Source organism: Phaethon lepturus, unplaced genomic scaffold, assembly GCF_000687285.1.
Source record: "Phaethon lepturus isolate BGI_N335 unplaced genomic scaffold, ASM68728v1 scaffold4910, whole genome shotgun sequence".
NCBI classification, from domain to species: Eukaryota; Metazoa; Chordata; class Aves; order Phaethontiformes; family Phaethontidae; genus Phaethon; species Phaethon lepturus.
Genome location: NW_010512466.1, coordinates 43,582 through 66,868, shown reverse-complemented (window position 1 = coordinate 66,868; position 23,287 = coordinate 43,582). Strand labels below are relative to the sequence as shown.

Genomic DNA, 23,287 nt, shown 5'->3' with positions numbered 1-23,287 from the left:
TGGAGCTCCATGGCTGCAGGGGCACAGCCGGCCTCACCAGGGGCTTCCCCAGGGGCTGCCGGGGCATCTCTGTTTTGGCTCATGGAGCACCTCCTGCCCCTCCTTCTTCACTGGCCTGGGTGTCTGCAGAGCTGCTCCTCTCATGTTCTAGCTCCTCTCTCCGGCTGCAATTGCTGTGACATTTTTTTCCCCTTCTTAACTCTGTTCCCCAGAGGTGCTGCCACAATCACCGATGGGCTCGGCCTTGGCCAGCAGTGGGTCCATCTTGTAGCCGGCTGGCACTGGCTCTGTCGGACACAGGGGAAGCTGCTGGCAGCTTCTCACAGAAGCCACCCCTGCAGCCCCCCAGCTGCCAAAACTTTGCCACACAAATCCAATACAACCTGATGTCCACCTTACTGGGGATTAAGAAAAAGTTTAACTACAGGCAACTATCCAACTAAAAATAGCACTGAAGTGATAAATGTTTATTAAGACTGAATATTATTCATAATCTATAACTGATGAAAGAATTTCCATCTTGGCTATCACATTTCAGATTTGCAGATGTGAGTCACTTCTGTGGAAGCTTGCATTCCATGCTGATGTGAGGAGTTAAATTAAATAAGCAAATGCTAATGGTTTACCTTTATATAATGATCCTTTGAACCAGTGACAATAAGATCTTGTCCATTGGAAATTCGATCTACAGTAAGGCACATAACAGGACCCTGGTGACCAGTTAGCTTTCCTGTAGACTGAAATCTTCCAAGAATAAGAAAAGAAATGAGGATTTGTTATTTTTTCATATATCCAATATAATCTATAGCACAGTTTCTGCCACAATGGGTCTTTTATTTTCCCCATGTCTTCACTCTTCATCCCCTGGTTACATATACTCTATTGCTCATATCCAAGTGTAAATGCTAAATCTACATTAAACATAAACAAAAGCTTCTATTTATGTAAAATAAGAATTAAAAAAAATTTAAAGTAAAGAAAAATCAGACCCCTCAAAGTGCTCTTTGTATTCTGAATGCACTGCGGATGTGAGTTCTGTTTGGAGAAGTGCTATTACAGTGTGGCCATCATAGCCCCATATGACAGTACATTACATTAGCTGGCTTTCATCATCTCATCAGCAATTGCTAGTCAGGATTCATGCATCTGTCACCTTACAAGAGTCCATTTTATATATAGTGCCTATCTTAAACATAACCTTGTGGTTTTCCTTTCAATGTGTTTTGTCCTTCCAGTACTTAAAGGGAGCTTATAAAAAAGATGGGGACAGACTTTTTAGCAGGGCCTGTAGCAATAGGACAAGGGGTAATGGTTTTAAACTAAAAGAGGGCAGATTTAGACAAGATATAAGGAAGGAATTTTTCATAATGAAGGTGGTGAAACACTGGTACAGGTTGCCCAGAGAGGTGGTATACACCCCATCCTTGGAAACATTCAGTTTGGACAGAGCTCTGAGCAACCTGATCTAGTTGAAGATGTCCCTGATCATTGCGGGGGGGGGGGTGGACTAGATGACTTTTAAGGGTCCCTTCCAATCCTACTTGTTCTGTGATTTTTCTGTTTTTACTGTAACGATTCACCATAATCTTAACTCAAGATGAGATCAGGAGCACTTCCGTTATCTCAGTAATCACCACAGCATGGATTAGTTGATCCATATCTTGACCAGATTTTGCCCAGGTTATGGATGTTACCATAAGCAGGAAACACCTCATTGACTTCATGCACATGTTTCATACACACATGTAACCATCTAAAGAACATTTTTTTCTGCTGGTGTTCAGTACCTTTTCAGGTCCCACATCCTCACTGAGTTTCCAGCAGCCGCATAGAGGAATGTGCCAGTTGGATTTAGTGCAATCTGATTGATCTGGTTCTCTCCAGCTGGGATAGTGACTGTTCTGTTAGTACTTCCTGAACACACATCACCAGGCATTGCTTGGCCTGAAGACCTGAGTACAAGGAGGAAGGAGAGGAAAAAAAAGAAAAAGAAAAGAAAAAAGAAAACTAATCCCCTTGTTCAGCATTCATATTTGTTTTATTACAAATACTGAATATTTGATAAAACAATATAGGCATGAATGTAAATTGCTTTGTGTTTCCATGTATTACCAGTGCCCTACACTGACTTAACCTGAACACATAAAGAAAGCCTGTAGTCCCAAACAGTGTACTTAAATTACACTATGCTGCACTACTTAATTAAATTAAATAATTTTTTATTAATGAAAACTAACATTCATTTAAATTCTTGGCATTCAAGGTTTAGCATACTTACGTCAATGTCCGAATACACTTGGCAGAATCTCTGATGTCCCACACCTTGATATAGGAGGTTGAGACTGTGAAGACCAGGCTAGTGTAGTTGCAATATTTTATAGAAACAACATTATTTGGATGACCCCCCAGAGACATAATCTCCTGTCCAGTTACCAGATTCCAGACTTTACAGGTACGATCTAAACACAGACAAGCAAAAAGGGAAAAAATTTGTAAAAAATAAAAATTTTAAACAAACAAACCCCACCAAAGAAACACCACAGAAAACATGTTTTTCCAAAACTCAATTAATTTTTAAAAAGTTCATACATTCATTTGCACTCATACATAACCCTTCATTTTGGTAGGGACTTTTAAAGATCTATTTAATCTGTTTTGTAGAGAATACATGGGTATTATCTACCATCATGAAAACTAAGCAAGGTTAATCATTAAATGTTGTGTTGAAGATGTGTATATTAGCTTCCATAGCATTTTAAAAGGATAATATCCCATGCCAACCCCAAACTGTCAAACAGACAGTTTGGAGGCTGTAAAGTTTGGATGATGACAGATCAGGAGAACTACTCAATTTTTAATTCAAAGATTCTTCATCAAGAACATAGTTCAGGAAGGGCTTTGAGCCTCAGCATGACAGAGGACTGACTGTCACAAAAAAATTACAAAGGCGAGAAGTGATCCAAACTATTTGGTGCTTTAGGAGTCTCTGAAAATCCCAGCGTAAGTGCTTGAGTCACAGTTTTCATTCAGTAGCAAAAGAATTGAAATACTACAAACTTCTGCGTACTAGAGGCCCAGATGCCTAGAAGTTTTCAAGACTTTTGCAACACAAACGGAGTCCATACAGGAAACTCTCCTTGTTGTATCACATCTTTATCGCTCCATATATATTAGAAGTACATTTTTACTGGAATCAGTACTGGGAGGATGATGAGAAAACTTTACGTGTAGGCAGTGTTTATAAGAGCATGAAGGAGGTTAAGTATACAAAGATCTCATCAGCCACTTTAAAAATCCCAACTATCAAGACCAGAGCCCATTATCCGCAATGCACCTGAAAGCTTATTGGCATTCCTGCATTGGCACTGTCTGCTCATGTTATGCGATGTCTGTGAGCTGAGGCTTTCTGCTTCAGCAACAATTTCCAAAAGATTTAACTTTATTTAAACTGCTGTCTACACTCTTGTACTCTTGAGTAGAAGTATACTTTGTAAATTTTTCCCCCCCCAAAATATATATAGGAAAAATTCTTCCATAAATATGGGAAGCTAGCATATGACAAGAAAGAGCAAATATTTACAACATCTGCAAGCATCCCTATGTTGAAAACAAAAAACCAAACCCTTTAGAACACAAATCTAGATGTAAAATAAAAAAATAAATTTGAAAGCATTTTTTTTCCACCACTACTAAATTTGAAATCTCAATACAAATTAACAAAGCAATATTTACAAAAGCTAAAAATATGCCCTTTTTCGCATTTGCATCCACTTGCACAAATGCTAAAACGTTGGCTTAAAACTCATTAGACCAGAAGTTTGCCAACTCACTGTAAGAATGTGTCTTGGTATTTTTAACAGCCAGGTAGTAGAATAGCCACAGAAACCATACTTTTCTTCTAAAACACTATTTCTACCAGCTTGAAGAGTTCACAGAGTGGCTGCACCATCCAGTAGGGAATTTAGTATCTACTAGATCTAGACCCCTCCACAAGAGCCACACAACTCTTACACCCACATAGGACAGGATGAGGTGCACAGAGGAAGCAGAAAATGGCCCTAGCTCTGCTCAAAGGATCAACTACGGCAGGAAGAATCTATTCAAACTCTGTAGGTAGCACAGCCAAAGATGTGCCAATTTCCACCTCTACCCCTACCTGGAGGCTATTACTTTGCATTGTACATCATCTGTGCACATGTTACCATGATTGGTTCCATCACATCACTCAACAAATGTTAATGGTATTATGAGTTACTTTTTCCACTACAAATAAAGAGCCAAATACTACCCATTGGAATGAAAAACCTGTAGATAATTACTGTAAATCCTTCTTCAGCTCATGTTGCAAAATGGATCCTCACAGTTTTCCAGTGTGTTTACAGCACTAAGCACAAACTAAGAATTTCACAATACCCCAAGTTGTCAAGGCAGCCTCTGTAGGCGGCACAGATGCATGAACCTTGCCTAACCTTTAGATCCAGTGAAGAGAAGATCATCAGTTGCATCAACACAAAGCACAGCCTTGGTATGTCCTTCAGCTGTATAGATACACTGAAGGGGGGACGATCTGATGCATTTTGAAGCAGGGAATGGGTTAATTATTCCCCTAAAGAAAAAAAAAGAGAATGTGAGTTGCCCATAGTAGTAGACATAAATCAAATTAATTTACTTAAATGTAGGGGAAAAAAAAATTCTAATTTTCTTACATGGGCAAAACCGCTGAATGCTTTTCATAAACTGTGTAAGGATTTTTACTGTTTAGCTTCAACAGTTGTCAACTCTGGACTACCAGTTGAAAGGAAATAGCATACAAAAACAAACAAATTAAAAAGACAAGATGTTGAGTATTGGGTATATGGGAAAGTCTGCGTAATGCTGAAAGAACCAGGATGCTTAAAGACCCTGGATTCATAGGACAAACCTTAAGACTGCAAACTGCATAAAGACATCTTAGTCTAAACAGCACATCTGAAAAATAGAGCAAGTGTAGTGTATACTGCCAATTCCAAACTAGGTAGGCATTTCACATCAACTGCCTTTTACAGGCAGGCTTGGAGAACTGCTGCTAACTTGTGTGCCTGAGGAAGGCTCCTCCTGCACCCTGTACCCAATGGCACACTTGTACTCAAATGGCTAAAAGGGAGTATGGCCGGAGTACAGACACCCCAGAGGAATCTTCCTGGGGATTTGTAGCTAGTTCTGTGGTGATGCCAAAAGACTGTAACTCAGCCTAACAAAACAAACAAACAAAAAAATCACATTTATCACCAAACAAAAATTATTAGCAGTCTAAAATCCCATGCATACAACTGCACACACACAAACCCCACTGATTTCTGTGAAGTGTAGAAAAGCCTCAAGACAATGCCCAAAAACATGCAACACAATGCTGTGACCTGACCAGCTTGCAGTTAAGATTCACTTAACTTAAGTCATGCTCTTCTGGGAATTGCACATGTAACTCTGAGAAAAAGGAACTAAGCCATAGTCCTATCTCACAAAAAAAAAAACCCAAAAGTGTCAGACTCTAAGAAAATGTAAAAAAATCATAATATTGCCCAAAAGCTTGCTACAGAAAGGAAAAAGTCCTTCCTGATACTATCTAACTTTGTGACAATTAACTGGTTTATCTAGCACAGTCTTAGAAATTATTATTTTATACATTTTTACTGCTCAGGACATCTTCATTCATAAAATTCATTACTCCTCCACAATCCTTTTATAGATTTTACTAATATTAATATTGCCTTAAATTGTTTGACATTAACTTCCTCATTTTGGAAAGGCATTCACCTTCCAATCTGCACCTTTTTATGTTTTCAAGAATACAGGAACAATTTCCTTTATTATTAATTTAGGTGTCTATGCTTTTGTTTTCTAGCACCACACAAAACTAATATGGTTTTCTCTGTAGTATTCCCCAGTGGATCAGGCTGCCTCTAGACTGAGTTATTCCTACTGCTGTTCTCACTCACTTGTTCCCTTGACAAGCCATGTAAAAATACATGTCCCAGAGCTATTTATCTACCTATGTGCAGTGCTCTGAAATCTACAGACAAAAAGTGCTACGACTGCTACAATGACCAAAGCCACCATCACATTATTATTAGCCCTTTGACTTCCCTTCTCTTGATAAATTGATTTTTCACTGACTACCAAACTCCTAAGCCACAGCTTAGGGACATGAGTGGGGACACTTCTTTCATTGCTTAAGCCACTATGTGTTCTGTCAGAAAGACATAATGAAAAACCTACTGATTTTCATTTACATTGGGATTTAATTTTTAGTGACCAAAACATACAACTGAACAAGAAAAACAAAAAGAGAGAGAGAAGTATATAAAACCTAAGAAAATGTCTGCTCCTCTTTTTTTAAAGGAAACAAAGAGAGAAAGAATATGTCTAAGGAAATGTTTGTATCATACTTCATTTAAAAAGAAAATCCTGACATGCTCAACAATGATAAATAACACCCTAAAAAAGGAGAGGGGGAGACATGCTTGACCAAAATTTCATGTTTTTAAACTTCTGACAAAAGCAAGAAAGAGATATAGTGCACAAGTATCAGGAAAATTCATGCAGAAAAATTAAATTTCCTAAGAACTGGAGTAACTTCAGTGAGAGACGCCAAGAAAACAGAAAAGAGAAAGAGAGAGTACCTGTGTACCTCCGACAGAGAGGAATCACTTTCATCAGACCTACAATCAACAGTGGTGGAATTGTGAGGAGAAAGAATATAGGTATCAGCAAAGTAAAGCCTCCATATGAGAAGAACAAACAACAGCATGGCCAATTCAGAAAAGCAATGCAAATCCACATACAGTATGCAGCATTGCTCAGGGTATACCTTAAACCCATGATAATATTGGGGGGGTGGAGGGCAGAATAATAATCTTAAAATAGCACTCTCAGCAGTAAGTTACACTGGTAGACTGTCTCAGCCCAAGAAGCTGAGTAACACCAGCTGAGCCATTTCTTATTTCCCCAACATTTTCTTACAGAAGTAAAGACAACAAAGTAAAAGAAGACAGATGCATAATTTAACCTCCATAACATAGCGCTCATTTAAAATATCAAAAGGAAAAAATTTTCTGAACATCAGTGCCTGTTAAGTGTAGAAGAAACATGTAAAATGCTAATCAAAAATAAATATTAAACATATTGATAGCCCACTGAAATAAGAACAGCAATTTGCAAACAATCCTAAGTTCAAAATCCTTCGCTTCTCATTTTCAAAAACATTTAAAGATTAAAAAACCAAGTAAATGCATGACAACAACCCGCCCCCCTGACCTGAACATTTACAGTATGTCTTAAGACATCCTTCATTTTCAACTCAAATCAAACAGATTCAGCAGTTTCAATCTGACCTCAGAGTCAGTCCAGAAAAAATGAAAAGGGTTAGGTGGGAGTTAGCAATAAGATAAAGGTAACATAGCTAAGATAAAGAAGTTACAAGCACAGTGAAACTATGAAAGCCTTGCAAGCTATTGCTTGGTGACTCTGTAGACCACTGAAAAAAACCAAACTTCTATAAAAAACAGTAGTGTAAACAGAGAAGAGCAATTTCTTGTCTTGCTACAGTCAGAACTACATAAAACTAAAGCTTTATTCTGAGTTGCAGTTCATAAACGCACTAATTCATGGCACTAGTATCAGTACTGAAACCTGCAATAAAGATTCTGCTCAAGTCAAGTCCACTGCAATTTTGAGTAAGACTCCTACAGAAACAGATGCCTAACATGCCAGGAAACTGAGCTCTACTTCTTCTAAACAAGGTATGAATATCATCTGCTCCTCCAGATCACCTCCTAAAGTCAGTCTGTTCAATAATTTGGATAATCTCTAAGCAACTGTGTTCCAGCCATTTCAACATCCCATCCTCCAGGCTGCTGTCATGACGGTGCTCAGAGCAACACTGGAGTAACCGAGTAACTGTCAAAAGCACTGTTTCCTAAATTGCCAGCTAAATCCTACTTTCAAGTGTAAACACACACACAAGTACACATACGGCTAAGAATTCTACCGTTCTTTTCTATTTTGGGTTTAAAACTACAAATGTCAGACAGCCTAGAAAACAGGAAACAAGGTTCAGCAGGAAATTGCTTTTCTTGGATTTTTACAATAGTTCCATGGAAGTTTAAAATATTTTCTATGAAAACACAAGATATATCTCCTCCTGCCTTGCAGGTGAAGGGCAAAATATCTAACAGATACTACACTGCGTGCACTTTGCAATTCCCTGGTTGGGGACTGAGGCTTCCCTCTTTTTTCTGAACTGATGTGTTTCCCTGAGAAACAGTAAGACGACTAAAAACATTCATTTCATTACGGGGCCGGCTTGGTGGGGAAGTAGGAGGTGACAGACTAGCCTCTGGGGCTCCAGAATCTGAGCTACAAGAAAAAAAGAACATCTTTAACAGGTTATGAGTGGTTAGAGAAGTTATGCAACATGCCTCAAACGTTAGATGCTCTTTCCTTAAGCGAATAACAAAAAAAAAAAAAATTATAAGGCTAGCTACAGATGTTTCCCAGAGAAGGTAATAAACTTAAGACTACAAACTGCTGCAGAGTGCAAGGTGGCACAACATTCAAAGTTTACGTGCTAACAGTGAAAGCTCCAGGCAGAAAGCACACATATGTAAAATGAAGAGATTCTTACAGAACTGCAGTTTCTTAGAGAAATTGATGACTTCCATTTAAAAAAGATTTTAAAAATTCATTTGCAAATGCTTCAAAGGACATTTTCTCAGGTCTTTGCTCCTGAGTTATTTTGTACAGACAAATACTCTGGGAAAAAAACCCAAAACCACATAGAAGTTGAGCAGTGAATAACTTCACTGCCAACAATAAAAACTGTCCTAGAATTAAAGCAATAGAAAGATACAGATTTATTTTTCAAGAAAATATACTCAAGATTTAAATTATTTCAGAGAAAATAATTTTAAAGAATCTTACAGTTTCTGTTCTTTTGCCTTTGTCTTTTCCATTGCTTTCTCGTAGGCTTTTCTCTTTGCTAAAGGTGAAGGCTCAGGTATCTTCTTCTCTGACAGAGATGGTTGTCTAGAACTAAAGCAAGAGGAATCATTATCTCACTTTAATGCCCTTTACAAACTTGCTTTTCTTACATTAGCTGTCATTCTTCCACTCAGATTTCAAATTTCTGAATGTGCTTAATTATTATTGCCTCTCTTGAATCTATGGACTCTAAATGTGTTCTCACATTTTAATATAAAAATACACCAAATTTATTAACTTTCACAGTTCATCAACATATGAAAAGCCAGATACTGAATATGCAAAGGAGATCTACTAATTCAATAATAAGAGACTGACTAAAAGAAACACAGTGGAGTATGCATCTCAGATTGCGTTCAGATCCATGGAAAAGATGGAAGGACTAATATACAAAATTTCAGATTCCATAACTTTCATATAGAATAGACCACTTACATATGAATTAAACTTTGCAGTAATAGATTCATATTTCAAATTCAAATGCAAAATTAGGAAGTGAGAAGCAGCATTTCTCATTGACAACCTGACTATTATAACATTGCTTCTCTTCATTCCCCCTTCCCTTCTTCCTTGCTTTCCATCCTTCCTTTGTCTCTCGTTCTTTCTCTGAAATAATTTCAGTTCACAGTCACTGTGGTCCTTCTCCCAACATTTTACTCCCCATTAAAAATACCAAAAAGGTCAAGAGTGCAACATTAATTATGACACCCAAATGTCACCATTTCACCACAGTCAGATAAAAAAAAAAAATCAAAGGGAATACAGATGGTCTCCACTCTTCTGAACTTCCATTTTCTCACTAGCTGGGCAATCAGAAAAGCAACATTTGCTTTGGCTTATCCTTTGTTTCTTTTATTTAGAAGTAGTTTCTACTAATATAAGGACCATAAACACTAAAAGAGAGAAAGCAGATTCTGAAAGTGGTTTTGTGCCACAGAACTTTATTAAGCAGACAAAGCTCACTTGACAGTCACCTGCCTGATTCAGTTACTAGTATCTGGTCTCAGAGCTCTACAAGCTCTGGATTTACACAGCTGCAACTTCTCTACATGAGAAAAGATATACCAGTTTCCCTTGAGAGGAAGTCTGTGCTATATGAAATCCATCTGGGGACTGGCATCCAGAATAACATGATTTACCAAGGAGGGCACAACCAAGAACAGCTACTTGACTCAAGTAGCTGAGACTGACCATCTCAAGTGATCACACACATACTGAACACAAGCCCTAATTGGAAGGCGAAGATCCTACCTGTATCACCTACTGCCAAGAATTGTGTGCAGGCCCTAGAATCCCCCCAGGGTCTTCAAAAGACAGGAAAAGTAGAACAAGTGATAACCTGTCTGGTTTTGCACAAAAGCCTGGCAGTTAAAGTACATAAAACAAGGGGGAAAGTGGGTTAAATTCTTTCCTCGAGGCCAGAGCACTCATTTCTCTGCAGGGCTCCCTTACCTCTAGGCATATGCTGCAAAGGACATAAAAAGAGATGCAACAGGACACACTCCCTCCCTCTCTTTATGCTGGGCCAGTATGCATTTAGGAATTTAGTCCTGGGGTCACAAGGTAAATCCCATGGTCAGCCCAAGAGCTAGATATTTCAGCAAGGATGATAAACTTGGGTTATAGTCTCCACTGCCATGGTTGCCTATGTGTCTACTATGCAGCTACTAGATTAAATAAAACACACCAGAAACTAGAACCCAAGCTCCTCTGCCTCACACCAGCATCCTGCATACTCAGACACGGAGCCAGCTCCCTCTTGCTCACTCTCTACCTGCCCCTTGAGTCTTCCATCTTTGACTCCACAGTGGCACATCCTCAGAAGATGGTGTAAAGAGCACAATCATATTATGAATTCTTTTTGAAAGCCTGGAAATACAGGTATTATAAAAATGAGCAGTCTTGATGCAATGAACTTCTAAGCATAGATGTAAAAAACAGATGCATGATGTCAATGACTTTGAATGAAAAGGAGCAAGACACACACCTAATTACAGGTTTCCAGGGACCTTTTAGATTTCCCAGGATATCAGAGACATCTGAACAGAGCTGGCACAAGACCTACAGGTGACCACTCCACTCTGAAGAGGCTGCTGTAGAGGAGTCAAGCATACCAAAGGACAATGGCACCAGCCATCTTTGTAAACAGAATTCCAACCAAACTCACTCTTGCCTGCTTGCGTTCAGGTGCCTCTCCGAATCAGATGTGAGAAAACTGAGGGGTTTCTAGAGTGGTGCAGTTTGTACATATGCAGACTTCTAAATTTGCACCCAAGCATATCATTAATTTCTGTTACTTTTAGAGACTGCATATTTTGGATCACTGTTACGGCTTCTACATCCCTGAATGCCACTTAAGGAAGTGGCACAAGGGAGATAATGTTTATGGCAGATAAGAAGATCTGGCCCATACAGGAAGGCCAGATGGCTCAGACAACCTTTCCTCAACAATGACCAGTGGCCAGCAAAAATAGCAATACTGTGTAAAGTATACTGAATTCTGGTTTTGAAAAAGCATCATAATTACAGTGAGGGAGTCACTGCAGACTGATTATGGGCATTTTTGATCACTTATCTGTTCAAACATAATCAATAACAAACCAAAATATATGTGAGGCCTACTGCTGATTGGATTGATTTACTGACAGTGTGTAACTCTAATGTTCACAGAATGCAGTTTTTGGAAAATCCTGTTTTGCCTCATTGCTGGCTCACTTTCACAAATGGATACATTCGAGAAGATGGAGTGAGGCAAAAGTTGGTATTACCTGAGTCTTGGATGCCAGGTCATAACACTTGACGTTTTAAATCTTGAAGCTTCAAAAGTCTCTAGTGATCCCACACTAATTGCTGAAATAAGTGGGTTTCTTCACCTATCCTCACCCCCAAGAGCATTCTTTCCAAGCAGATTCTACTTGTAAAATGCACTGAAGCCATCAGCATGGGTTAATAATTGCTGTCAGCAGTGTTTTACTTTTCATGATTGCCACCTCAAGCACATGCTAGAAATACATAGTAAAAATAATACAAATTGCAAACGTACATTAGATGGAGACTGCTGTAAAAATATTATGCAAATAGGACAGATGGATAGTGAAAGATGCCTAATTCCAGAATCTGTAACATGAAGATAGCTATGGGACACAGTTTTTCCGTATGACTAAATGTGGCAAGCACATTCAGTTTATTCATGAGTTTGTGCAATATAGGAGCTAGTACTTAAAAAGCCAAGAAAAGTCTCTAGCAGTGCATGGCTAATAACCAACAGTGATATTGGTAGATCTAAGAGGAACAGCAAGACTGAGTGAGAAAAAGAGTGCATGTGAGAGAGACCTGCTGTCCCCGAAATAAAAAGGCAAAAATAATATTTTTAGTTCTATTTGGCATCAAGTAATACTTTCACTTGGTAAAACTGTTCTGCGGGTAAACGCAACCTGCAGACAGAAAGGGTTTTTGAGGATTCATAATATCCAACATGTTTCTTTCAACTTTACACTTGCATGTTCTATTATTGTATAGACATCTTCATTTTAAGCACAGGCCACGCAAGGTAAAATCTCTATGAGTCATCTAATAGTTAGGACCATACACAGATACTATTACTACATTATATAAAGTTTTTGGGTTGGTATTTTAAGGTGGGGTTTTTTTTAATCTCTCTGCTGTTTTAAGCAGATTCGCACTACCTCCCTGGAATGTGCATTTCCCATAGCACTAATACAGCAAAGTATCCAAGGTACTAGATGGTTTTCTCCCGCTACTTAGAAAAAGGCTACAATAATTTTATTATGACAAAGCAACTTAACAGAACTTGTATCTTCCATAAGAAACATGTTACTTACAACACTGCATTTATACATTCTAGAGTAGTGATGGTAGAAAAGAAGGAGGAGCTTCGTCAGTATTATTTAGTAAGCTTCAGGTATATCAACCTCCTTTGTAAAGTTAAAATAATAGATTACAAGAAATCGGCAACATGCATTTTTTAAAAGCAAAGGATAATTAGTACAGCATGGCCAAACTTACATGCTGCCTATCTTAGAAGGTAAGCCAGATGGTGGGGGAATAAACTCTCTGTCCCTAGCAGAAGTATCATTTGTGTAAGCAGCCATCCCACTTTCTTGGGTTTCTGCAACTGATGCAAGAGGGCCAGCCAAAGTAGAGTCTGCAGCGCTAATGTCAGAGACTAAATCATTGCTGTCTGCATATAGCAACTCCATCTGGGTAGTGGTCCTCCGGCGGGCCTGGAGACAAATAAAAACCAAGTTGTGACTTAAACATTTCATGGTATGTGTCAAGAGTGCTACATTTAAGCTTATCATTAGCTGGCAAGTAGCATCCACCTCAATTCACTTGGCAACTACCTTTGGAAACTAAATCAATGAGCTCACCTCTACTCTTTGTCAACATTTCAGAGAAGGCAAGTTAAATTCAAACAGCTTGAAACACTGATTTGACAACTGGTTTCCAAGGATATCCTTTCAATCAACTACAAGTGCTTCTCAGTACTAGAGGAGTACAATATTATTCTCTTAAGGTTTATCCAAATGAAATGTTATAAAGCAGAGAGGAATAAAGCAAAGTGTAAATTCTTACACCAATGCTTCTTCAGATATAAGAACTCTGCTTCTTAGTTTATGTCATCAGAAGTAGTTTAGGTCAACATGAATTAAGATTTTCTGAGCATTTCAATAGTCTGAAAACAACAGAAAACCTCACAAAGGAGCCAAGCTTTGTGCAACACAGTCATTCTTAGAAAACTAATCATCCATGTTAAGTGTGATGCTGTGAAACTAAGATCTATTCTGAAGGGAAAGGCCTCTGAGGAAGACAAAGGTCCAGTCTGAACAGAGCCATTACAAAAACGTTTATTTTGTGCCGATATTTCCAGACCAAACTCACTCAACTTACCTGCCCAAAGACCTGCACACCAATGAACGCTACCAATAATGCAACAGCCAACCTAGATATATTCCTCCAAAGCCAGCTGCAGTTAGAAGAGTGGATGCTAAGCTTCTATTTACTTTGCAAATTTCGTTTATGCTCCTGTGAGCACAGAAGCAAAATTGCAATCAGTGTGCATGTTTCCAGTTCCCATGGCCATTAATATTAAATTGCAGCTGGCCTAGATATATTCCTCCAATGCCAACTGTAATTAAGAGCCTGGAGGTCAAACTTCTATCTATTTTACAAACTTCCTCTACATTTCTATGACTACAGAAGTAAATCGCAAACAATAAGCATGTTCACAGTTCCCAATGGTATTAACATTAAACTGCAGCCTAACTAATACTAAACTACAAATTTACTCCAGTTTGGAGTGCTAGTAATTGGAAGAACCTATCTCATTCTGAAGCTGTAAAGATTTAGCCACAGAATATTGAAAAAGTACATTTTCATCATTGCTTCTGAGAGGAGTATCGCACAAAAGCATATGACATATAAATCACATGAATGGTATATCAGTTCACCTTTTGCATGTCTTCATTCTTTCATGTCTCTAGAGCAAAGCAGGAGCATTCCCCAGAAGGTGTCATTAAAGTATGAACTATTATTATAGCCATTGTACAGCCTACCTTGCTTTTGGGTTTGACTTCACCGCAAAGCTTCAGAAGATCTGAAGATAATGAACTAAAAGAAAAAATTGCATCACAGTTAGAAAGAAATTAGTCATATTTTTGCAGAATGTGTATTTTTATTTGATTCTTTTTTCTACTGAAATGGTGGGCAAAGTGGAATTAAACAGTTTCAGAGGTATCTTCTCACGGATATATGATGCATTACAAGAGGAGGAAATTACAGTAATTTTTCTAGAACCAGATCCAGTTACCTGTTAACAAAAATAGCTCACCTTCCTTCTGTCCCAGGACTGTGCAATGGGGCATCCTCATCAGTACTATCTTCCAAATTTTCTAGAAAATTTCCAAAAGAGTGACATTAGTCTGTCTGTTAGACGTGTAGGTTTTAAGTGCTATACAAAACAGGTCAGACAATGTAGAATGTAGATGAACAGCATACAAAAGGCAGGCGTTTTCAAAATATCCGGACTATTTGCTAGCCAGTCGTCATTGAATTTTCCTGGTATCTAAGCAAAGTTTTTTCATACAATCTAAATAAATCATACACCCTGGCATATTGTGCCAAATGTGGTCTTCTATTTATTGCAGCAGAGCAACAGGGATGACAGAAAGCCAGAAAAAAATTCTAGAAGGAAATCTGGAAGAAAGAAGATAAAGCAAAGGAAATTAACTGCAAGACATGGAAAAGACAAGATGTAGATCAATGGATAGTAAAGATGTCTCTTCCTTCTTTTTTCGTAATCTTCGTGCTCTAAGACAGAATCAGTCTGGTTATGATGAAAAAACCCAAAAATTATATTTTTAACTAGCTAGTGACCTGAGGCTCAGCCTCAGCTTATATAGAATGGCATCATTTGCGCTGACAAGAAGCAAGCACTTTATTAGTATATAGGCATTCAGGTTCCAAAACAGGATGATGCCACCATCTAATACTATAGAACTGCTTCCTAAAGAGAGATTAATTGTACTGAAGTTAATTGTAAATGAAGCTGTTCAGTAGAAACGCTCCTGAAGTAAAATGGGTACACAAACCTGTGCACAAAAGACAAAACCAGCACGCATGTCACACACTAACACTGTCAAACATCAGATTAAGATGTCTGCATGCAAACAGTGCAAAACATTAAGCTGAGACAATCAGTTCAGGGCATACGTATAATCAATTCCAAACTACTGGGAAAACAAATCCTCTAACTCACGTATTATTCTAATAACACATTTTAAGAATAGTTTAAGGACATAGGTAATACATTCCTGCAAGCAAAGTCCCTTATTTCTTAAAATACTCATGAAATTTTAAGGGTTAAATAATCTTCTAGTGACATTCCATTACATCTCCTCTTTATTATTAAAGATGCTTTAAGTTTATTTACTTAATTTCTGCCAGAAAGCAGATACAATTTGTAATTTATAGAGCCAATATATTTGGTACCCATACTAAAATAGGTTTGTCCATTTATATATTTTAAGTGCAAGTTCACGCTTTGGTGAAAGGAAGGAAAGATATATACGTCTCCAGCTGAATTCTGAGAAGGAATGAAGAAAAGGAAAATGCCTTCTTGTGTATGCTACATCTAAAAATGTTTCCTGAAAAAGTCAAAACTAGCATCAATCTAGCCCTAACACCAACAATGCACTTCAGAGGTACTCAACTGCTGTATTATTTTTAACAATGTAGCCTTAATTATCAGAAATACAACAATATTATAAAGAAGGCAAGAAGAAATTAAAGGAGCAATAAAGTTAGTAAAGGCAGTACAGCTTGCAAGGAGCAGATGAGATGACTGCTAATAAAACAATGATTGAAGAACAGTGGAAAGCTTTTCTGATGACTTGTCTTTATCCCCATGCAGAGGCAACTGGATGGTACCAGTTAGAATGCAGTACACCAGCACAGTTCATCCAGAGGAAATGATGTTTGACCAGTCCTCTCAAGATCTGCACATACATGGCTGTGAGTCACATCCATGAGCATCCAGATGTCACAGGTGGGAAGGAAAAGCAGCTCCTACAATTCTTCAGAAAGGAGTTGTTCAAGCAACACTTCAGGACTCAACTTCGTGGTCATGTTAACTCTTCACAAGAGCAGAATGGCAGCTGGTTCATCCACACACAAGGTATTCATTCAAAACTTACTCTGAAGATCAAAACCTGAGCCTGTGATGTGCTTTGCTGCAGACTGAACCCTTTTTTAAGTCTACACTTGAATGTAGGTACACAACTACACTGGGGAACGCCCAAACTTCTTCAGGCTAAGTGTATTCAAATGGCTAAGAACTTCTGAAGATATCAGAGCTGAAAGTAGGCATGAAGAGAACGGTTCACAAGTACCCTGGAAGTGCAACCCCCCTGCTTGGGGCTGGTGCTGGCTGGGTACTGCCACTGAGCTGTCAGGCAGCCTGGGGAAATTGGTCTCACGATCTGCTGCCACCCACACTTCCACCCCTGGGAATTGTGTCAGGTTACCAGGGAGCCCCTGCAGAGACAGAGTCCCTGCTAACCAGCGGGCAGTCCCAGCCTCGAAGCCTCACTACAACGTTGTCTGAACTCCCTGCAGCTCAAAAGGTTTAGCCACTAATGATCTATGAAACGCAGACTATGAACAGTTTGGATTTCAGTGTGGATCAAGGTTAGTATGGCATATTCAGCTGAGATACATCCATAGTGAAGTTTCCTTCCTATAAAGTGTTAGCATAGTCCTGGAGTGGCTTAGGTGTTCATGCTTGCAAAGTGTTAAAAAACTCCTTTAATCAGATATACTCTACAAAAATTTTGATGACAGACCTACTGTTTCAATGCATTTAACAAGTGTCTTTTCACTGCTCCAGATGCTGTTAATAAGTAAAAGCCTGTCCACAGCTAAAGAAAATGCAATGCTAACTTCCTGGCTGGAGAAACATTGCTCTCACTCCAACAGGGGTGCACACACACACATTAAGGGTCAATTTTAGTTTCAGTATGATATTAATAACCACTGAGGTTTCTGAATAAATACTGGCTGTATGCAGCAAGATGCGCTGACACAGATCTTCAGATGTCATGTGTCAGGAAGCTGGCAAAGTTCTCACCAGCTTACACCAGATGATGACCTATACACTTTCAGGCAGTCTTGTGCTTTTGAAATGTTTCAGATGCCTATGCAAACTATCACAGGACAGCGTAATAGGATTAGAAATAACACAAGACAATACAAAAGGAATTGTTACTGACATTGAAACTTGAAAATATACTCCCAAACACAGTCAATTTTGCGGCTAGGAGCAAGGGAGGGGAGAAAACAGGCATAATTTATTTGGGAATCATTTAAAAGCAACAACAACAACAGATTCATCTCCTCAAAATCAGTGAAGTCAATAACTAAACCCAATTGGAAAAGTGGATACAATCTGCATTCTGTAAAATATTTACACTACAAAATAAGCTATCTGCAAGAGGCTAAAAGTGACCTGCATGTTACGAATTGCTTTTTTTCAGACCTAAAGATGAGCAGAATTTGTCACAGCTACAGCAGTAGTATACCACAAAACAGCTTTATGTAGTCTGAACGTACTATAGTCTGAACTACTTACTGTTCGTAAGCAATAAGTCATAAATCTGAAATACACCTCCGCTTACTGTGTTCACGTCTTATCTGACAATCTAACATGAATGCTATGGGTGGTTTCAGAAAGGAGGAAATGCTCTGTAAGCTCATGATAACGAGTACATTTACAGAATAGTTCATGCAAACTTCAAACACTCACAAATTCTAAGATGCACCAGTTAGTGAACATGAATGAATTAGTAACTCATGCAACTGTACAGTACACAGAAAGCTAAACATACTTACCCAGTGGTATGCTATCTAGGTCTGTGTAAATAACAGCAACAAGGAAACAAAAGCAACACTCCAATCAAAACATATCCATTTATAAAAAGAAATAAAACAAAAGTACCTAAATGTATTCTAAATTTTTCTTAATATCATCTCATGAGAAGTAGAATAGATGCCGTAACAGACATACGATGCCACTTTCAAAATCACTAACATACTATGATTGAACAGGATTGCATATTTAGAATTTCACATTCAGAAGTTAAAATCATACCAAATTGTAAATGCATAGTCTTTGTAAAGATAATGAGCAGATTACCTGAATTTAAAAAGTCTAATAATAAAAAAAACCCTTCTTTATTTCCTACATTTCACTGCCAAGAGGATATACTTAAAAATGTCATACATGCACATCAATTGTGAAATAGAGTTTAAGACGTTAAAAATACAGCATCTATTCAGAAAAGAAATAGCCTAGAATGCCCAGTACAGCATGCATGAAAGGCAAACATGACGTGCAGCTGACACTTCAGAATACAAGATGACAAAATTACCTTGCAAAGCATGGCCCAGCAAAGCATCAAGTTCGGGATTTAACTCAGCTTTTTCTTTTAGCATATGAAACAGCAGTTGGTTTTGAGTAGCACTAGTAATTTCTGTCTGTTTAAGGCGTCCCTCAAGAACTTTAATCTGAGCTTCTTTCTGAGCTGCTTGGAGACCCTAGGAGAGAGAAAGAAACAAAAAGATGACAAATGCTTCATCACAAATCTTTTGTTACAAAATGAGAATTGCCAAAACTTTTTAAAAACTATGAAGAAAAGCAATGTGTACATTGTAACCTTCCTTTCACATCCTAAAGATCAGGTATCAACCAAAGGGGCTTTCTTTTTTTATTTTGTTTTTGTTTAGGGGACTCATTAACTTGTGTTCCTCAGCTCTTGCATTGCAAATACACATCTAGTGTCTCACTTGGAAGTGACTCCCAAGTACAATTCACAAATTCTTTGCATTTATTTAAGAGTAGCATCTGAAAAAACAATGCCTCCATTTTTCACAAATAAGTACTGTTTTTTTTAATTATGACCTATAATACTCTATAACAATCAACAGCAAAAAAAACCCCAAAAAACCCCAAACACCAAAACAAAACCCAGCCCAGAACCATAATCTTTCCTACAGAATCACTCCATGAACTTTCAGCTTCTGCTGAAAGATCTCATGGCCTAACATGAGAGAATCAGTTCTAAGGGAACTTCCCTAGACCCATGGATTAATGGGAACTTTTTAGTTGCAGAAAATGTAGCCAAGGAAATTTACAGAGAATGGTTTACAAATAGAAGAAACAGTAGGGAAAAATGAAGGTACAACACATCTTCCCAAAGACTTGTAGGATAACAGAGGACTTTGAGTGCTAGCACTTGATAAAGAAGTGTAGTACTATGGACTTACACATTAGATTCTGATTTTATCATGAACTAAAACAACATATCAATAGACACATTTTGCATGTGGAAACAAACACTAGAATAGACAGCAGGCATGACCAGTTTTGCAAGAAAACATACCTTCAATTTTCTACACAGTAATTATTTATCAGAAAGAGGAGAAACACCTTCACATAATGGAGCTTTTTACCATGATAAGGAGAAATTGTTAACAGAATTAAGTCAGAGGCACTTTTCTCATTAACTCTGCTGCAGGGAATCAGGTATCCATTCTACTCACCCAAGGGCTGAAAAAAATTAAAAGACTGAAATTTGCAGAAGCCAATGTGATTGTGGGAATTTTCTTTTCCTTTTTTTTTTTTTTTAATAAAAAAATCCACAAACTTCTTGACTACCTGCAGTTATGAATCAAGTATGGAAAAAAAAAAAAAAACACACAACAGAGAATTGGTCAGTGGGACTGACCCAAAGCCCATTTCAATAGCCTTGAAATCTTTAATTTGATTAAATGACACTGAGCATGGCCTCCAAACAGAAAGAAAAGCAGCAGTAAGATCATATGTTACATGTGTACACAGGGTTATAAACTGCCAAATACTAATTTTTAAAATATTACTCCCCAAGACTTTCAGAAAAAGCACCTATTGCTCTACTCAGAAGTTGAAGCCTGACTGAAGTATGCCATGCATCAATATATACACCTTAAAACAAATTTTTTAAAGGCTCAGTTTCAAGGAAGTGGCTGAGCCAGTCTTTAAAAAAAAGATCCTGAGCATTCTTTAGGAGCTTGTTGAAAAACATAGAAAGAGATTTATTTGATTACAAAAAGCTACTGCTCCTACAGGAACAACATGAGGTAATTAGTAGAGTGAAGTAGGTTCTACTGGGGATTGAAAAACAGGCAACAGGTTGCAGGGGGCAAAGGATCTCAAGGGCCTTCACACTGAGAGCCAGTGCTGACGAGCTTCGCTTTGTCTAGTGCACGTTCGTCAGTCTTTATGTCAGCACAGCTCTGCTCCTGGCACATGGCAGAGTTCTGGCAAACACATATTTCACTTAATGCATTACCTTATTGATACCCATTGTGAGGAAGTGATCAAGCAAATATCGAGCTTCTGTCAAAGTGCAAGCATTAATCACGGCTGTTACATCCAAGGTCTCTCCTTCTTCCTATGTGCGCAACAATAAAACCAGATTGTGAAAAAAAGGGGGGAGGGGGTGTTGTTTGTTTGTTTAACCAGTACAGTTATCACAGAAAATAGAAACAGTGAAGATGCAGCAATATCACCCAGTTCATTCCCGTGATACCTCTAAACCATGCCTGAAAGATTTCTTTTCCAAACTATCCCCAAAACAACCCACCATACATACTCTGCAGCCCCTACAGCCAAAACAAAAGTCATCTCTAAATGAGAACATTTTCAAGACTAACACAGTTGTTTTTCTTTTCTCCATTTTATCATTTTTGCATTAATATTTACCTACCTTTGCTTCCTCCATTTGCATAATGTTTGCTTGGCAGTCAGAAATACTGTCATTAATGTAGTCTATATTTGCAGTTAGTGATTCCATCTCTTCGTTTATGTTTTGGACATTTCTATCTGCTTCACTGCCACCCCCATCCTTGATGAGCTTCTCCCTCTTCTTTGAAAGCTTTTCTCTTCTTTTTGTAAGTTCTTCACGTTGCTATTTTCCCCAAAAACATAATATTACATAAAAAGGAATTAGTAAACATTTAGGGCATTTAAGTGCCTTTTTGTTTTCCTTTCCTTGTTATACTTTAAATAACATATCACGATTTCTACAGGAAGAAGTTATACAAGTGAATATATTAATATATTTACACATGATTCTCTTAACGTTCTTTCTATTTCTTACTAAGCACAGCAATCCCATGGTCCAAATGCTTACTGAAGAGCCTCTTCACTGACTGCGATGGATTCCAAGTCACTTTGCCTATGCCACCACCACAGCAATTCATTTACAGCAAACATAAATGCACTGCTCTCTATTTAATATGATGATACAGTCGACAGTGTATCGTAGATCACCCACCGTAAGTAACCTGTTCATATCTGCCTCCATATTGGAAATGGTCATCTTCTGCATAATGATATCAGTCACTCTGCGTTCAAGTAACTGCCACTTCATCCTGGCTGCCTTTGAGGAGTAAACTCTGCTTGTCACTGCTTTCCGCTGATATTTCTTTCTGTGATAAATTCAAGAGGAACATACAACTAAGTCTAAAGTAGTTCAATTACACATTTGAACATGGAAATGATCAAGCCAGAATAATTTTCATGGACAACTTAAATTTCTTGCAGGATTTCTTTCAGTTTTTCATTGTACCACACAGCTACCTGCACCCAGCCCTGAACTCTACTGCACTCTAATATATTGCATTTGATAAACAAGTATGAAACACTGTGGCATCCTGTATAATGCACCACTGAATTCGAATGCCACCTAAGAGCTGTTCCCCACTTAGCAAGGGGATCTGCTTCAAACAACAGTGGAAGATCACCAATAAGCCTAATACATTAAATTGTGTTTGCCAACAAGTTTTCCTTTGTACTTAAGAATACTGCAGGCGTTGGACCACCAAGGGCATTTCACTTAAAGGACAGATTAACTGGATTTTGAAATTTTGGGGTTTCTTAATGTGACTTGTTCCTTAATGTCATTTTATATTGCTCCACACTGTATTAAACCCACAAAATTCAAATTGCATTTGATAATGGTAGAATGCCTGTTTTATGAGCACTGCATGACAGCAGTTTGAAAAACAACAACTACTGCAATATTGATCATCACAAGATTATCTTCTATAAAGTCCATGCGATTTTCAGTTCTCTTAAAAAAAGTACTAAACAGTTTTAATCCTTACCCTGTTCCATTTATTGCAGTTACAGATAATGCTTGAACCCTTGCAACAGGAATTCTCATCTTCTGCTGTGCTGGTGTTCTTGAACCATCATGCTCAACTGATGAGCTAGAACTTGCTTCCTGTATAGGATGCTCCGGCAGGCTCAGCTTTCGACTTACTTTTCCTGCTACTTTATCAGACAGAGGCCTCACTTGCCGACGAAGGGCTGTAACCTGAAACAGAGCGCAGAGACACAATTGTCTCTCCCCAAAACTGCATACTAAGTTACAGCAACACAATATCATTCTGTTTGCAAAGATGCATTACTGTTTTACCACAATACCTCTTCAGTTTTGCGACGTAAGATAACTTCTTGATTTCTCTTCTGAGCTTCCAGAAGCTTGAGCTGATGCTGTGAAAAAATACAACCAGCACATGATATTTTTTCCAATATCTGTCACAAGGACTGTATTGTATTAAAAAAAAAGACCTTTACACATTCATACAAGTTTGCAGAACTGTTGTGATATGAAGTGGTCAAGTCACAATTCTTTCTTGCTCTTTC

The 23,287-nt window shown here is 38.1% G+C and overlaps 1 protein-coding gene across 1 annotated transcript in view; it reads right to left on the bottom strand.

Annotated features, from left to right (window-relative positions):
* The window catches only part of KIF21A (kinesin family member 21A), a 67,777-nt gene that overhangs the window by 9,857 nt on the left and 34,633 nt on the right, over positions 1–23,287 (bottom strand). The window contains exons 18-34 of the mRNA XM_010287059.1: positions 23,066–23,134; positions 22,744–22,955; positions 21,912–22,065; positions 21,342–21,542; positions 20,925–21,026; positions 18,966–19,131; positions 18,427–18,447; positions 14,870–14,930; positions 14,595–14,649; positions 13,045–13,262; positions 8,959–9,069; positions 8,269–8,394; positions 6,660–6,701; positions 4,470–4,606; positions 2,279–2,459; positions 1,788–1,952; positions 627–744 (exon numbers count right to left, since the gene is read on the bottom strand). Of these exons, the coding sequence (XP_010285361.1) occupies positions 627–744; positions 1,788–1,952; positions 2,279–2,459; positions 4,470–4,606; positions 6,660–6,701; positions 8,269–8,394; positions 8,959–9,069; positions 13,045–13,262; positions 14,595–14,649; positions 14,870–14,930; positions 18,427–18,447; positions 18,966–19,131; positions 20,925–21,026; positions 21,342–21,542; positions 21,912–22,065; positions 22,744–22,955; positions 23,066–23,134 (2,139 nt within the window). The remainder of the gene's footprint in view (positions 1–626; positions 745–1,787; positions 1,953–2,278; positions 2,460–4,469; positions 4,607–6,659; positions 6,702–8,268; positions 8,395–8,958; positions 9,070–13,044; positions 13,263–14,594; positions 14,650–14,869; positions 14,931–18,426; positions 18,448–18,965; positions 19,132–20,924; positions 21,027–21,341; positions 21,543–21,911; positions 22,066–22,743; positions 22,956–23,065; positions 23,135–23,287) is intronic.